Source organism: Squalius cephalus (assembly GCF_949319135.1).
Source record: "Squalius cephalus genome assembly, chromosome: 19".
Taxonomy (NCBI): domain Eukaryota; kingdom Metazoa; phylum Chordata; class Actinopteri; order Cypriniformes; family Leuciscidae; genus Squalius; species Squalius cephalus.
The window spans coordinates 36,358,373-36,372,610 of record NC_137140.1 but is presented as its reverse complement, the minus strand read 5'-3'; the positions used below and the strand labels follow the sequence as shown (position 1 = coordinate 36,372,610).

At 38.8% G+C, this 14,238-nt stretch overlaps 1 protein-coding gene across 3 annotated transcripts in view; it reads left to right on the top strand.

The window, feature by feature from the left end:
• Nucleotides 1–11,627, top strand: part of fmn2b (formin 2b) — a 55,808-nt gene extending 44,181 nt beyond the window's left edge. For 2 of the 3 annotated variants that reach the window (XM_079851823.1, XM_079851824.1), the window contains 5 exons: nt 1,587–1,679; nt 2,896–2,947; nt 3,811–3,960; nt 10,404–10,485; nt 11,114–11,627. In XM_079851823.1, the coding sequence (XP_079707949.1) occupies nt 1,587–1,679; nt 2,896–2,947; nt 3,811–3,960; nt 10,404–10,485; nt 11,114–11,140 (404 nt within the window). In that variant the 3' untranslated portion in view covers nt 11,141–11,627. Of the gene's footprint in view, nt 1–1,586; nt 1,680–2,895; nt 2,948–3,810; nt 3,961–8,332; nt 8,594–10,403; nt 10,486–11,113 lie in introns of those variants that run through there. The other variant, XM_079851825.1, reaches the window with a different exon arrangement.
• Nucleotides 11,628–14,238: the final 2,611 nt, after the last annotated feature.

The following is a 14,238-nucleotide window of genomic DNA, read 5'->3' as shown; positions in this document are numbered from 1 at the left end:
TTGCAGAAATTGTCAAACAAAAAAAGATGCAATGTTTTTATTCTCGAATAATGCCAAGAAAACAAGTTCATATTAATTTTAAAAATCATGCTTTAACTTTAGAAGAATTAAGAAATACATTTTTGGTGGCTTAACACTGATTTTCAGTAACAAAATAGATGCAAAACAAATAATGTACATTAATCGCATCCAAAATAAGTTTGTTTGCTTAATATATTTGTGTAATTTGTAATATCTATAAATATAAATATTTTATAGATAACACTTTTCTTAAATATATTCATGCATATGTGTGTATTTATATATACAAAATAATTATATATATTATTATATATATATTAATGTGGTTTGGAATTGGCAAAATGTGCCTGGAAAAAAACATGTTCAGAAAATGAACGTGCCTAATAATTATTCCCATAATGCATGTATTGGCAACCATTTTTAACAGATAAAAACTCTAGATTCAGATTTTAAACCCTTATATGTGTTTTTAAGCTTCATCAAAGCCCAGTGGAGGCTGGTGTCCCTCATCTGGAGGAATGTCTGGTTCTGGAGTCGTGAGGAGAGCTCTGGGTAATGGTCCAGACTGTTTGCCCTGACCCTAATTGCAGTAATTGCTGCATGTTTTAGCTGAGGATGAGCGATGGCTTCTGGGAAGGAAGTGAGGGTTTCCCCTCGCTCTTCTTCCTCCTCTAATCTCTGAGGTTCACAGGTTAACGCGTCTAATCCCGGGTTTATCCACACACTCTGCTCGCTTCGGTCTTTGAACAGCGTGACACTTCTGTCTCTTCTGTCTGTGTGTGTTTAAAAGCGCAGGTTCACACACGCGTCTAAACGAGGGCCGAAGAGCCTTTCTGATGCGTTAAAGTTCGTCTGCGTGTGTGTGTGTGTGTGGGTTCTGTCGGGTTAATCTCAGGACTGTCCTGATGATGTTTGCAGATGTGTTCAGGTCATTCTCTGACCCTTCTGGAGGTCAAAGGTCAGGAGAATCATTCCATGCGCTTTTGAGACGTGGAAACTCTATTAGTAATAAAATAATTAGATATTAATGATCGTTTGACAGTCTTGAATCATCAAGCAGAATTGAGTGCGCTTGCATTATTTACAGTTTTTATTATATTTCAGTTAACATTTATTTTATTTTAGGTAACATGTTTATTTATGGTTTTAGTATAACTATAATAACCCTGATTTTTATTTAATTTTTTTTATAAATGTCATTTTGAATGTACATACTGTATATGAAGGGCTTCGTTCATGAAATATGAGCAGAAATAGATCATAAACATTCGATAACATCCCGTTAGTTAATGTTAATGCTTTTATCAGCATTTGTTACAGTATTTATTAATGTTTATGTTAGTTAAAAATAAACTGTTCATTGTTAATGTTAGCTCATTAAATATTAACAGATACAACTTTTAAATTTAAGAATGCATTAAATTAATAAATGCTTTAGGAGTGTTTTCATTGTTCGTTCATAATGTAGAAAACAAACGAAACCTTATTGTGAAGTGTTACACATTGGTTCCGTTTGTATGATCATCATTTTTGCGCCTGTTTGTGACTGTGGTCCTGTTTCCCAGCATGCACTGCTCAGGTGGAGAAGGTTTGCTCGGTCTCGACGGAGGAGCATCTGCAGCCCTTTAAAGACCAGATGGAGACGTTCGTCAGCGAAGGTGAGCGAACCTGGGAATCTTTCGGCTCGGTTTATTCCCGATGACTGGTGTCGATTAAACGGGAATTCCTGGGATGTTTCCTGTCAGTGGGACAGAATTCCTCTTCTCTCCGGAGGATCCTCTTAATCAGCGCTTTAATCCGGTTTCTCCTGCCGTGGGTGAAAATTAGAGGCCAGCTTTGCTAATGAGTGTCCTCCAGAGCCACACACACACACTCTCATACACACTCACACACACTCTCACACACACACACACACACACACACACACACACACACACACACTCATACACACACTCTCATACACACACTCTCATACACACACACACTCTCATACACACACACTCTCATATACACACACACACACACACACACTCATACACACACACACACACACACTCTCATACACACACACTCTCATACACACACACACTCTCATACACACACACACTCTCATATACACACACACACTCTCATATATACACACACACACTCTCTCTCATACTCACTCACTCACTCACACTCACTCTCTAATACACTCTCACACTCACTCACGCTCACACACACACACACACTCATTCATTCTCACACACACACTCATTCACTCTCTCACACACATTATCACTCTTTCTCACACACACTCATTCGCACACTCACTCACTTTCACACTCACTCACTCTCACACTCACTCACAATCTCACACACACACACACACTCATTCACTCTCTCACACACACATTCTCACTCTCTCTCTCACACACTCATTCACACTCACTCACGCTCACACACACTCATTCACTCTCTCACATACTCACTCACTCACTCACTCTCTCACACACACTCGTGACAGACACACAGGTGATTTGTGTCTCATGGCGTAGAACATTTTACTACTAGCCTCAATTTGTTAGAGCACCTTGAGCGATGACCCCCTGATAACCCCTGATGACCTCTGCGCTTTGAGGAAGCGTCTCTCTCTCTCTCTCCCGAAAGAAGCCAAAAGACCAAATTCATACAGATATTATTTATACGTAATATGTATACGTGTGTGTGTGTGTGTGTTTTCAGTTTATTTCTGTGAGTCTGCAGTCAGTCTGTTCTGTCCACAGCGCTGTAGAAGTGAGCTGTTTTATACCCGTAATTCACATGGACATGGTTTGAACCCACTCTTATGGCATGTAAAGATTAAAAACATGTATTTTTTTCTGCTTTTTACAGCAAAAACTGAGCTGGAATGTCAAGAGAAGCAACTCAGTGAAACCCACAAAATGTAAGAAGTCATTTTTGCCATTACACGTATTTTTTGAAGCTGTTATTTTTTCTATTAAAAAAAAGGACAGAATTAGCAAAGTAAAGACGTTTACGTTTCCTGTAAAGCAAATCTACAGAACTAAACATTTTTATTTTAGATAAAATATGTATTTCACAACGGCTAACCGAGTTGTTCCAAATTTAAAAATGATATCACAAAAATTGAGCCGCTATAAGAATTTAAAGTAGCGTTTCCATGGTAACGCAGTTTCAGATTTAAAAACTTTTTTGCAGGATGAATTTTGAATGTTTACATTTTCAATGATACCCATTTTATGATGATTACTGAAATATGTGGGGGTGGGGGGGGCAATAACCCAGAAAACTGACCGTTAACAGGCATCACTAAATTATTTTCTTCCTTTATTAAGAATGAAGTTAATATTTTTTTACTCCCAAAAGCATTTAAGAATGTTCGTGTTTTTTGTTATAAAGACAAAACTTGTCATTTTCTTCTCGAGGACAAAATATTATGACCTTTTTTCAGTAATTACACCAGGGAACATTTTGCGAACTAAGAATTTATCTTAAAAAATTAGTAGTTTTTTTTAAATTTTATTTTTAAGATTTTCATGAATCCGTTTTTTCCCAGATTTTTAGTAGGAAACCGAACCTAGAACGCCCTAGCAACCACGTTTAGCACAGGCACACAGTTTTTATTTCCTTCAGAAAAAGAAGGAAATACATTTTTTTTTTTGGGGTGTTCCCACTTGGAATTATCGGGAGGCGTTCTGTTCAATCCGTGAGGAATTCTTGTGTCCTGATCTCCATTATCTTGAATTACTCTCGCATCTCTCTGAAAGCGTTGTGTTTGTGTGTCAGGTTCCTGGATCTGTGCGTGTTCTTCTCGGTCAAGGCCAAAGGCGGAGAGAAAGAGGTTTCTCCGAACACCTTCTTCTCCGTGTGGCACGAGTTCTCCAGCGACTTTAAAGACACCTGGAAGAAGGAGAACAAGGTCATCCTGCAGGAGAGGTACGTGTGTGTGTGTGTGTGTCAACAAACACCTTTTCCCTCCGTGGCCTCAGTGTTTAGTCCCGGATCACTGTGGCGTAATGGAGAATAAAGAAGCTCAGGCTGATTTATGAAGTCCTTTCTGTCGAATCTTCGCTCTTTAAGTGTTGCGGGAACATCTTCCGAGGCCGAGGTGTGTTTTAGGAACGCCTGCTGTCCAGCTGCGTGATTTAATGTGGGATTAATGCAAATACCTGAGCACGCCGTCCACAGGTGCATCATGGGAAGGGCTGAAATATGCTCTCTCAGAGGGAACATACAGCAGTATAGTGTTGGTTACACTTTTCATCTGTGATTGAGGAAAGCTTTGTTCTGACACGGAAAAGTGTACGGATCAGCATTCCTGGAATTAGACGCTCCTGAAGCTTCCAGAGAATGTGTGTGTGTGTTCTGGACTGAACGTGTGTGTGTGTGTGTGTTCTGGACTGAATATGTGTGTGTGTGTGTGTGTGTGTGTGTGTTCTGGACTGAATGTGTGTGAAGATCAAAGATGAGTCTGACGGTTTATGATCCTGCGTAAAAACAACATGTTCTTCATCACTATTTCTCTCTTGTTTTCCAGCACAAATATCATAAATCTGTAGATCTGCCCTGGACTGGAGATTCTTCTAGTCGTCTAGTAGTTGTTCATGTAAGCCATTAGTCGACTAATCCTGCGTTTATTTTAATAAGCCATAAATAATAACAATGCGCCTTTAATTGCCTATATAGAACACATATAGCCTAATCAGCGCTCGAATTCAAACGTAAAGCCACGGCGCACCGGCAAACGTCATGATTAAGTGTGTCGGTGAGAAAACTGAATGAGACTCTCTAAAAATGTGAATTTATTTTATTGGTGTTTTTTTTTGTTATATCCGCATGTAGGGTGTCCTTGAGTGTCACGTAAGGCGCCTATAAATAAAATGTATTATAATTATTAAGTCAACAATGCTGATTTATCATCTCCGCCTTTATGCTCGTTTCATTCGGATTACAGAATCTGAGAATATTTATTTTCCATTGAAATCTGTTCATTCAAATGTAGACATGTCAAGCTTTCTATAGATATATTTCTCATGTCTGAGTTTCGGTTCGTTTGTGACGCGCTGGAGTTCAAGACCGAGTCGACAGAAAGCAACATTATTTTACAAAAGCACAACGTTTTGTTTGTTATTGTGAGTTTAGAGAAATAAAAGTGGACAGTTTGCATTACTCTCATCATATGACCGGAGTATTTTGAGTGAAATGCAGTGATGTGTGTGTCCTAACACACTCTCTCCACACAAACACTTATGTGTCTAATAACACACATTTATCTATGTTAGCATTCGAGCGACGTGTAAAGTGCTGCTATTTGCATGTTTCAAGTGATATCCGCCATATTTGATGAATGACACGCGACGGTTTGGGTTTCCCGCTGTTAACGGGATTTCGACACTTTTTCAAGGTTTTTTTCTCTGCGACTGAACGACTAATAACAGTTTGGTCGGCTAAGCTGAGTAACGGTTAGTCCATTTCTTGAGGTTTACAGTGACACAAGATTTCTCTGAGAAACGCCTCTAGCTAAAGCGAGATGGCGTTGGGGCGACCGGTTGCTCTCCATAACCTGTGGCATGTGTTTAATATTAGATGATATCTGCCACGTTAGGGCTGCTCTGAGAGCGAGAGCGCGTCGATGAACCCTGCGTGTTTGTGTAACCCCGCTAATGAAAAGAGGACCGGCGCGGTACGCTAGCTTCCAGTGGAGCGATGGAGCGATAGCAGACACAGACGAGCCCTTCAGCTCCACATTATTCATGAGGACCTCTATCTCTCTCTACATCTGTCCTCACACACTCTCACGCTTTCACTCGCTCGCTTTATCTGCCTTAATTGTTATTCTCTTTATTTTCCTAAGTTTTTTCTTTGTTTTTTTTCTTTGTTTTTCCTTTTGAATTTTGTTCATTTATTTTTCCTCTTTATTTCTCTTTATTAATTTTTCTTGCTTGCTTTGCTCTCACTTTTTCTTTATTTTTTCTTGTCATTCTCTATATTTGTTTTTCTTTTTTGTTCTTTTTTTGCTTAATTTTTTTGCCTGCTTTTCCTGTATTTCTATTTAATGTTTTGTCTTAATTGTCATTCTATGTATTTTCTTTCTTTGTTATTATTTTATTTTTAATTGTTTATTTTTTTCTCTTTATTTTTTCTTCGATTTATGCATTTTTATTTTTGCTTTTCACTTTTTCTTTCTTTTTTCTTTATTTTTTGTCTTAATTGTCATTCTTTATATTTTTCTTTCCGTATATTTGTTTTTCTTTTTGTTCTTTTTTGCCTTTTTCATTTTGTTCATTTATTTTATTTATTTTTTGATTTATTTTTCTTTTTATTAATTTTGTCTATTTTTCTTAATTTTGTTAATCTTCATGAATTGGTTTGGTTTGTTTTTCTTTTGTTTTTCCTTTTATTTTTAATTATTTTAATGTCTTTTTCTAATCTGTTGTTTAGTTTAGTTTTTGTTTGGTTATTTTTCTGTTTTTGTTCTTTCTATTTATTTTTGCTTTTTGTTTTTGTTGATTTATTTCTTTCCTTTTCTTTCTACACATTTATGTACATATTTTGCATATGTTTCTCCCCCTTCCTTTAATATTAATATGAAAGCATAAATGTTGTTGCGCTGCGGTTAGTGTTGCGTCTCTGACCCGTGTGTTTCCCACATCACATCTCGATCGCTGCTTCTGACTGACCTCTGACCTCTGACCTGTGCAGCGCTGAGGTTAGCGCTTAGCTCTCGTCTGCCAGGGCCTGAAACTCAATCTGTGGCGTATAATCCGAAACACGATCGTGGAGATGTACAAAAGAGCCGGGCTGGTCTTTCACTGGTTCCTGCAGTGATAAGAAGCGCTTTATTCGACACAGAGCGTCTTTATCTCGCCGAAGCGACACGTCTGACTCTGATAGACGAGTTCCCAGAGAGTGTTGCGTTTCCTTTGACATTCGCTGGCCTGTTAATCACTGGATCTGCTGCTAAAGTGTTTGCTTTTCTCCGCCAGCGCCACCTAAAACCCCACAGAGTTTCTGTCTCTCGGCCCCAATTTGTCCTGAAAGCTTGTGGTTTGTGTGAGTCTCGTCTTCTGGAGCCGAGAGAGACTGATCTGTCTGACACTGAGAGCTCTCAGCGGAGCTGCTCGTGTGTGTGTGCAAGGGCGTAGATTTGGTTTGAACATTGGGGGGGTTGAAGTTTGTGTCTGCATATTTTTCATGTGATCATGGTATAAATATTGGGGGGGTTGTAATGTATAGATTTAAATATTGGGGGGGTTATATCCCCCCCAACCCCCCCACAAATTACGCCCCTGTGTGTGTGTGTGTGTGTGTGTGTGTGTGTGTTTCTTTAACCCCGGCGGGTCTGAAGGCTGCAACCAAACATTTCACTGCGCTTTTACTGGTAACCAACACAGCAAAAAATACATATATTTTCTGTCTCTTGAATTAAGTGTTTGTAGTGTAGTTGTGTTTTTTGTCAGGTTGAGATGGTCTGAAGTCTTGCAGTGATCACACAGGACGTGTTTATACGCTTCAGTTTAACAGGCCGTTTGTGATATTGGATGATAAAGTCAGTCTGTGTGTCGAACACCTCGACTCTCACTAGTGGATCCTCGTAAAGATCGTCAGCGTCTCGAACACAGGAGCCGCACACACTGCTGTCTTCATGCCTGACGTATTTATAGTTTTATTAAAGAAATATTTTCTGTTTTTATATTAATTTAGTTTTCTTTTCTTTTTTGTTTTCTTGATTTCATTTAATTTTTTTTCATTTTCATTTTCTTCATTTTTTTTTTATATTTCTGTATTTTTTTTCCCTTTTTTATTTATACTTTTTATCATTTTTAATTATTTGATTATTTTATATTGATCTTTTCTCTTTGGCCTTTTTCTTTTTATTTATTATTGTTTTATATCCCTTTCTTTTATTTATTTATTTATTGATAGTTTCATTTTTCTTTTGTTTTAGATTTCTTTATTTTTATTTTTTCTGTCTTATTTCATGTTTTTTTTCCCTTTTTTTTCTTTGTTTTTATTTTTCTTTTATTTTTTGTTTTTCTTTCTTTTTTTCTTTTTCTTTAGTTTTATTTTTTTTTCTTATTTAATTGGCTTGATTTTGTTTTAATTTTGTCTTTATAATTTTCAGTTTCTTAGTTCCATCTTTTTCTCCATCTTTATTTTTACTGAATTATTTTCTTTTCTGATTTCATTTCATTTCATTTAGTTTTATTCTTCCTTTCTTCGCTCGCTCCTTCCTCCTGTCATGTGCATCTGTGGAGCTGCCGTGTTTCTGCTGAACGGTTGAACTGTGTGTTGATGTGTTCATCAGGCCGGCAGGAAGTGATGCGGATCGTGACCCGAGTGGCTGAAACACCATGTTTGGTCTGGTCTCGTGTCCCGGTCCGTCACATGGATCTGTTCCTGGATGTATTTACGGTGTTTAAAGAAGCTGCTCCTGATGTGCCGGAAGAATATCTCTCGGCCTTTTACCCATAATTCTCCCTCCTGTAAACATGTCGAGCTCTTAGCAGCCGCATACATCACAACACTCGAAGTGTTTGCTTTCCACTTCTGCTGCACTTCAGCGGCGCGTCTCGCTCCGAATCCCTCTGGCTTTATGAGCTTCGGCTCGTTACTGTCGGATCTGAGGGAGAAATCCCGCGTATGATGCTGATCAGCTGATTAATAATGCAACAAATGCAAGATTAACTTTATTGATTTCAAATTAAAATGTAGATGTTACAGCAGCATAAACAGGACAAGAACAAACATTACACTTAAGACAAAAAACATTACAACTATATATTCCTTCTCAAACTCCAGATCGAGCCACACATTCATTCTCCTTTAATAAAGCAAGAGTGTGTTCGTGTGTGTGTGTGTTCGTGTGTGTGTGTGTGTGTTCGTGTGTGTGTGTGTGTGTTCGTGTGTGTGTGTTCGTGTGTGTGTGTGTGTGTGTGTGTGTTCGTGTGTGTGTGTGTTCGTGTGTGTGTTCGTGTGTGTGTGTGTGTGTGTGTGTGTGTGTGTTCGTGTGTGTTCGTGTGTGTTCGTGTGTGTTCGTGTGTGTTCATGAGAGTGTGTTCATGAGAGTGTGTTCATGAGAGTGTGTTCATGAGAGTGTGTTCATGAGAGTGTGTTCATGAGAGTGTGTTCATGAGAGTGTGTTCATGAGAGTGTGTTCATGAGAGTGTGTTCATGAGAGTGTGTTCATGAGAGTGTGTGTTCATGAGAGTGTGTGTTCATGAGAGTGTGTGTTCATGAGAGTGTGTGTTCATGAGAGTGTGTGTTCATGAGAGTGTGTTCATGAGTGTGTGTTTTCGTGTGTGTGTGTGTGTGTGTGTGCGTGTGTGTGTGTGTTCGTGTGTGTGTTCGTGTGTGTGTTCGTGTGTGTGTGTGTGTTCGTGTGTGTGTGTGTTCGTGTGTGTGTGTGTGTGTGTGTGTGTGTGTGTGTGTGTGTGTGTTCGTGTTCGTGTGTGTTCATGAGTGTGTGTTCATGAGAGTGTGTGTTCATGAGAGTGTGTGTTCATGAGTGTGTGTTCATGAGTGTGTGTTCATGAGTGTGTGTTCATGAGTGTGTGTTCATGAGTGTGTGTTCATGAGTGTGTGTTCATGAGTGTGTGTGTGTGTGTGTGTTCATGAGTGTGTGTGTGTGTGTTCATGAGTGTGTGTGTGTGTGTTCATGAGTGTGTGTGTTCATGAGTGTGTGTGTTCATGAGTGTGTGTGTTCATGAGTGTGTGTGTTCATGAGTGTGTGTGTGTTCATGAGTGTGTGTGTGTTCATGAGTGTGTGTGTGTTCATGAGTGTGTGTGTGTGTGTGTTCATGAGTGTGTGTGTGTGTGTGTGTGTGTTCATGAGTGTGTGTGTGTGTGTGTTCATGAGTGTGTGTGTGTTCATGAGTGTGTGTGTGTGTTCATGAGTGTGTGTGTGTTCATGAGTGTGTTTCCCTGGAGCGTCAGGATTGGTGTGTGACTGAACATGGCCTATTATGGAGCTCGGGCTTCAGTCACTGGCTGGAGGTCATGAAACGCTCACATGACCTGCAGAAGAAGTGTGTGTGTGTGTGTGTGTGTGTGTGTGAAGGATCCGCTCCTGCGCTGCTCAATCATCTGTTCAGACGGTCAGTTCTTAATAACTTCCGAACAGCGGACGGATCCATCAAGACTCGTTACAGTTAAACAGACAAGTGTGTGTGTGTGTGTGAGCAGAGAGCAGATCCATCAAGACTCGTTACAGTTAAACAGACGAGCCTCCTCTGTTTGTCCTGCCTTTCACAACACTCGTTTCAGCGCTGCTTTACAGAAAATCCTGATGTGTGAGTGTGTGACACTGCTTCAGTGTCTGTTGTTTCCTCAGTGTGTGTGTGTGTGTGTTGACTCGTTTGTCTCTGCTGTCTCCTCAGGTTGAAGGCGGCGGAGGAGTGTTTCCGACAGGTCAAAGAAAAGGCCTCGTACAGCGTCAAACCCAAACACGCGTCTGGAATCGTAAGTCACATTTATTTACATCTCTCCTTTCTCTCACACACACACACACACACATACACACACTGTTTCAATTTCAGTATAATTCACATTGGATAAATGTCTGCCAAATGCATTTGAATATTCACTTCATCAGTATTTCAGTCTCACTTCCCGCTGAACCTGCGATCCTGGTTTGTAACTCATTAGCATAATGCCAGCCTGTGGTCTTGATTGGCTGAACAGCGTCTCTTAGCTCCGCCCTCAAACACTGTAGTGTATCTGAGACTGGAAGAGTTTGGTTCGTGTTGTTCGTGTGGAGAAGACGCTGTTCTGAGATTGATACAGTAAAACCCACGCCATCCTCACTGTTCGTATCACTGTGATCAAGAGCTGAGATTCAGATATGATAATGAGCGTTTGCTTTCTGACCAATCAGAGCAGAGCAGCTCTCAGAGAGGCGGAGCTTAGAGAGACTGAATCCGCGATGGAAAGAGCTGACGCTGCACTGGAGATTATGAGGAAACTGAAGTGTGTTGGACTTCAGATGCATGTGAACCTGTGCTAGGAGACTCTAAACAACATTAGAGGCCTTTAAAACAGCGTAACATTATTTTAATAATTAAATTGATCTTTTTTTTGTCTCCCTCAGAAAGCGAAGTTGGGTATGAAGATATGAGTCGTCTGATGAGGAACGAACACTCTTGTTGTTCGATCTTTAATCCGCTCTCGCACACACAGCTTCAGTGTTACTTCTGCCGTACGGACACAGGAAGTGATCGGCCCTCAGAATGTGATGTCATATCCTGTGCGCTGACGAACATATCAGATGTTTGCTCCAGAATACCCACAATCCCCGCTAAAGTTCTCAACGTCAACGGAAAAAAAAAATGTCATTTTATTTTTAATAGAGAACAGGGAAAGAGAAATCTGGAATCTTTGTCTGTGAACATCAGCATTGGAGCGTCACAAGCTTTTAATCAGCGCAGTTCATCATGTTCAAAGCACAGCCGAGCCTACAGGACCCGGAAGAGACACTTCATGTGGCGGAGGACCAACACAAGCGGAACGTTCAGGAAATCAACTCAGTGTTTTTGTGAAATTATGCAATATTGTTTTGCTGCATCCACACACACACACACACACACACACACACACTCTCACTAAAGTATTTAAAATGATGTTTTTTAATTGAATGTACTTGTTATTAACATCTTCATGTGGCGTTCAGGTCTGTTTTTAGCATGTCCGTGTGGGAGGCGGGGTCCGTCTGCGCTGCGGGTGCAATAACTGTTTGTATCCCAACGTTTTGAGAAGACTGTAATTTATGTAAAATAAAGCGATTAATAAATTCAGAAATTTTAATTTATTTCACTTGATTTGAGATTTACTTGAACCAGTGTTTTAGTGTAATATTTAATCATGCTTTTTTATATATATATTGCTGTTTAGGTTTTATTTTTCAGTTTTAGTTTTGATTCATTTCCAATTAATAATTTTAGTGCTTCAACTGAAACTTAAGTTTACATTTCTAATTCTCATTTTGATTTCCAACTAATATTTTATTTCAATGGACAGAAATGTTTTTAATAGTGTCCGTTACCGATAACTCGAACACAACTAAAAATGTGTTTCTAATGCTTCATTTCTGTTCAGGCACTAATAACAGTAACAACTAATAACACATTTACCATGGTAAAGAGCCGTTCACATCCACCTTTTGCATTATAAAACATCCGGTTTGGGGAATTTCCACACGAACAGACTGAAACTGAGTGATCTGTACATTTCCCATCATGCTCTAATTTAACCCGTCGGGGAAATAATGTAATGCTTGGTATTTTAACTCTTTCCCTGCCAGCGCTTTTTCTTTCTGCCAGTTGCCAGACTAGAATTTCTGATAATGAACACACAACTTTCATCGACCCAGAATATTTTGTTTGAATATATGAACATGCAATATTATCAAAGGAAATTACGGAAGCTTGTTTCCGCCAATGAATAATAAATAAATAATAATAATTGCGACCTTTTTATCTCAAAATTCTGACTTTTTTTCCCTCACAATTGCGATATATCAAGTCAGAATTGTGAGAAAAAAGAAGTTGCTATTCTGAGAAAGTCGTAGGCTAATTGGGAGATATGAAGTCAGAATTGCATGATATAAAGTCGCAATTGCGTGTTATAAAGTCAGAATTGTGAGATATAAACTATTCTGAGGTAAAAAAAAAAAAAAAAAGTCTGTCCTTTTTTTCCTTAGAATTGGACTTTATATCTCACAATTGTGAGTTTATATCTCACAATTCTGAGGAAAGATGTCAGAATTGCGAGATATAAACTCGCAATTATGTTTTATAAAGTCAGAATTGCGTGATATAAAGTCGCAATTCTGAGAAATAAAGTCAGAATTGCGAGATGTAAATTCGGAAAGAGTTAATGTGACTGGAAGAATATCTAATCTGTCTTTCAGTCCGCCTCGTGCTTCTATTGTCTCTCTCGTTATAACAACATAGAGAACACAACTGATGCTGCACTCCTGTGATCCATTCTCCCGATTTAATGAACACATTCCATAAATAATACGCTGGAATTCACTAAGAATCGTTCGTTTTTCTCCACAAATCCTTTCACGTCACTTTCCCGGTTTGTTTTCACCCCTTTTCTCTTCCAGTCCCGGTTTACTGCACTGATTCAGGAACACAGTTTATCCGTCAGTGCGTCGAACTTTCCAGCGATGCTCCAGATGGCGAACATGATCGTACACTGGGGAAAAGTGGTGTAGAGACAGTTTTCACTCAGAATTGCTGGATTTCACTGAGAATCAGCAGGTAGAGTAACACTAGTGGTGGAAATTTTGATTCTTTCCAGAGACTCGTTCATTTTCAGTTCGTTCACCAAAATGATTCGTTCAGACTCGTTCACTGATTCGTTCAGTGACAATTTCTTCATAAATACTGCAGCAGGTGGCGAAAAAGAGTGTATTTTATGATATGTTTTAACGAACGTATTTACTTGTTAAAAAAAACTGATTTGGCTTTGTTAAAATTTGTGCCTTATTTACTAAATTAATAAAATAAGTCTAAATAAGAGGTTCAGATGACCAAACCAAGGTTTTCTTGCATAATTAACATTTTAATTGTTTGGTCAGACATACACATTCATAAATCTGGGATTATATTAAACGTTGAGTTATGTTATGTATGTTAAATATGATAAACAATTATACGCACACCTATAACTGCGCTTTGAATGAGATTGAATCACATGCTAAATGACCGATCTACCCAGTACTCTCATACACGAACGAAAGTACCAGTTTGATCAATTCGTTCACGAACGAGATCTCTCTCTCGTTCAGACTCAAAACAGAGCGATCTCGGTCAGTGATGGGCGTATTCGTTCAGTAGATCCAACTAATTACATGCCCCTTCACAGCCCTAACTGAAATGTTATTTGCTGACGTTACGCAAATGAGACCTAACCAATACTGTCATATTTTTTGGTTTGTTTTAGTTTTTAGAGAAGTGCATATGACATGAATAAAACGTAATTAATTCATTTTTGATCATACCAAATGAACACAAGTAGTAAAGTAAATTTTTCAAAGTGCAAAATACCACAAAACTAAGTCTAAAACACACAAACAAAAGAAAAGAAAAGCAGGTAAAGAGAAGTGTAAATTTAAATCAAGTAAACCGTCAAGTACAAAATGACAATGTTAATTTGTCTTTGTTATATTTAACCATGCTTGCGTTATTAAACTGTTTTCATTACAAT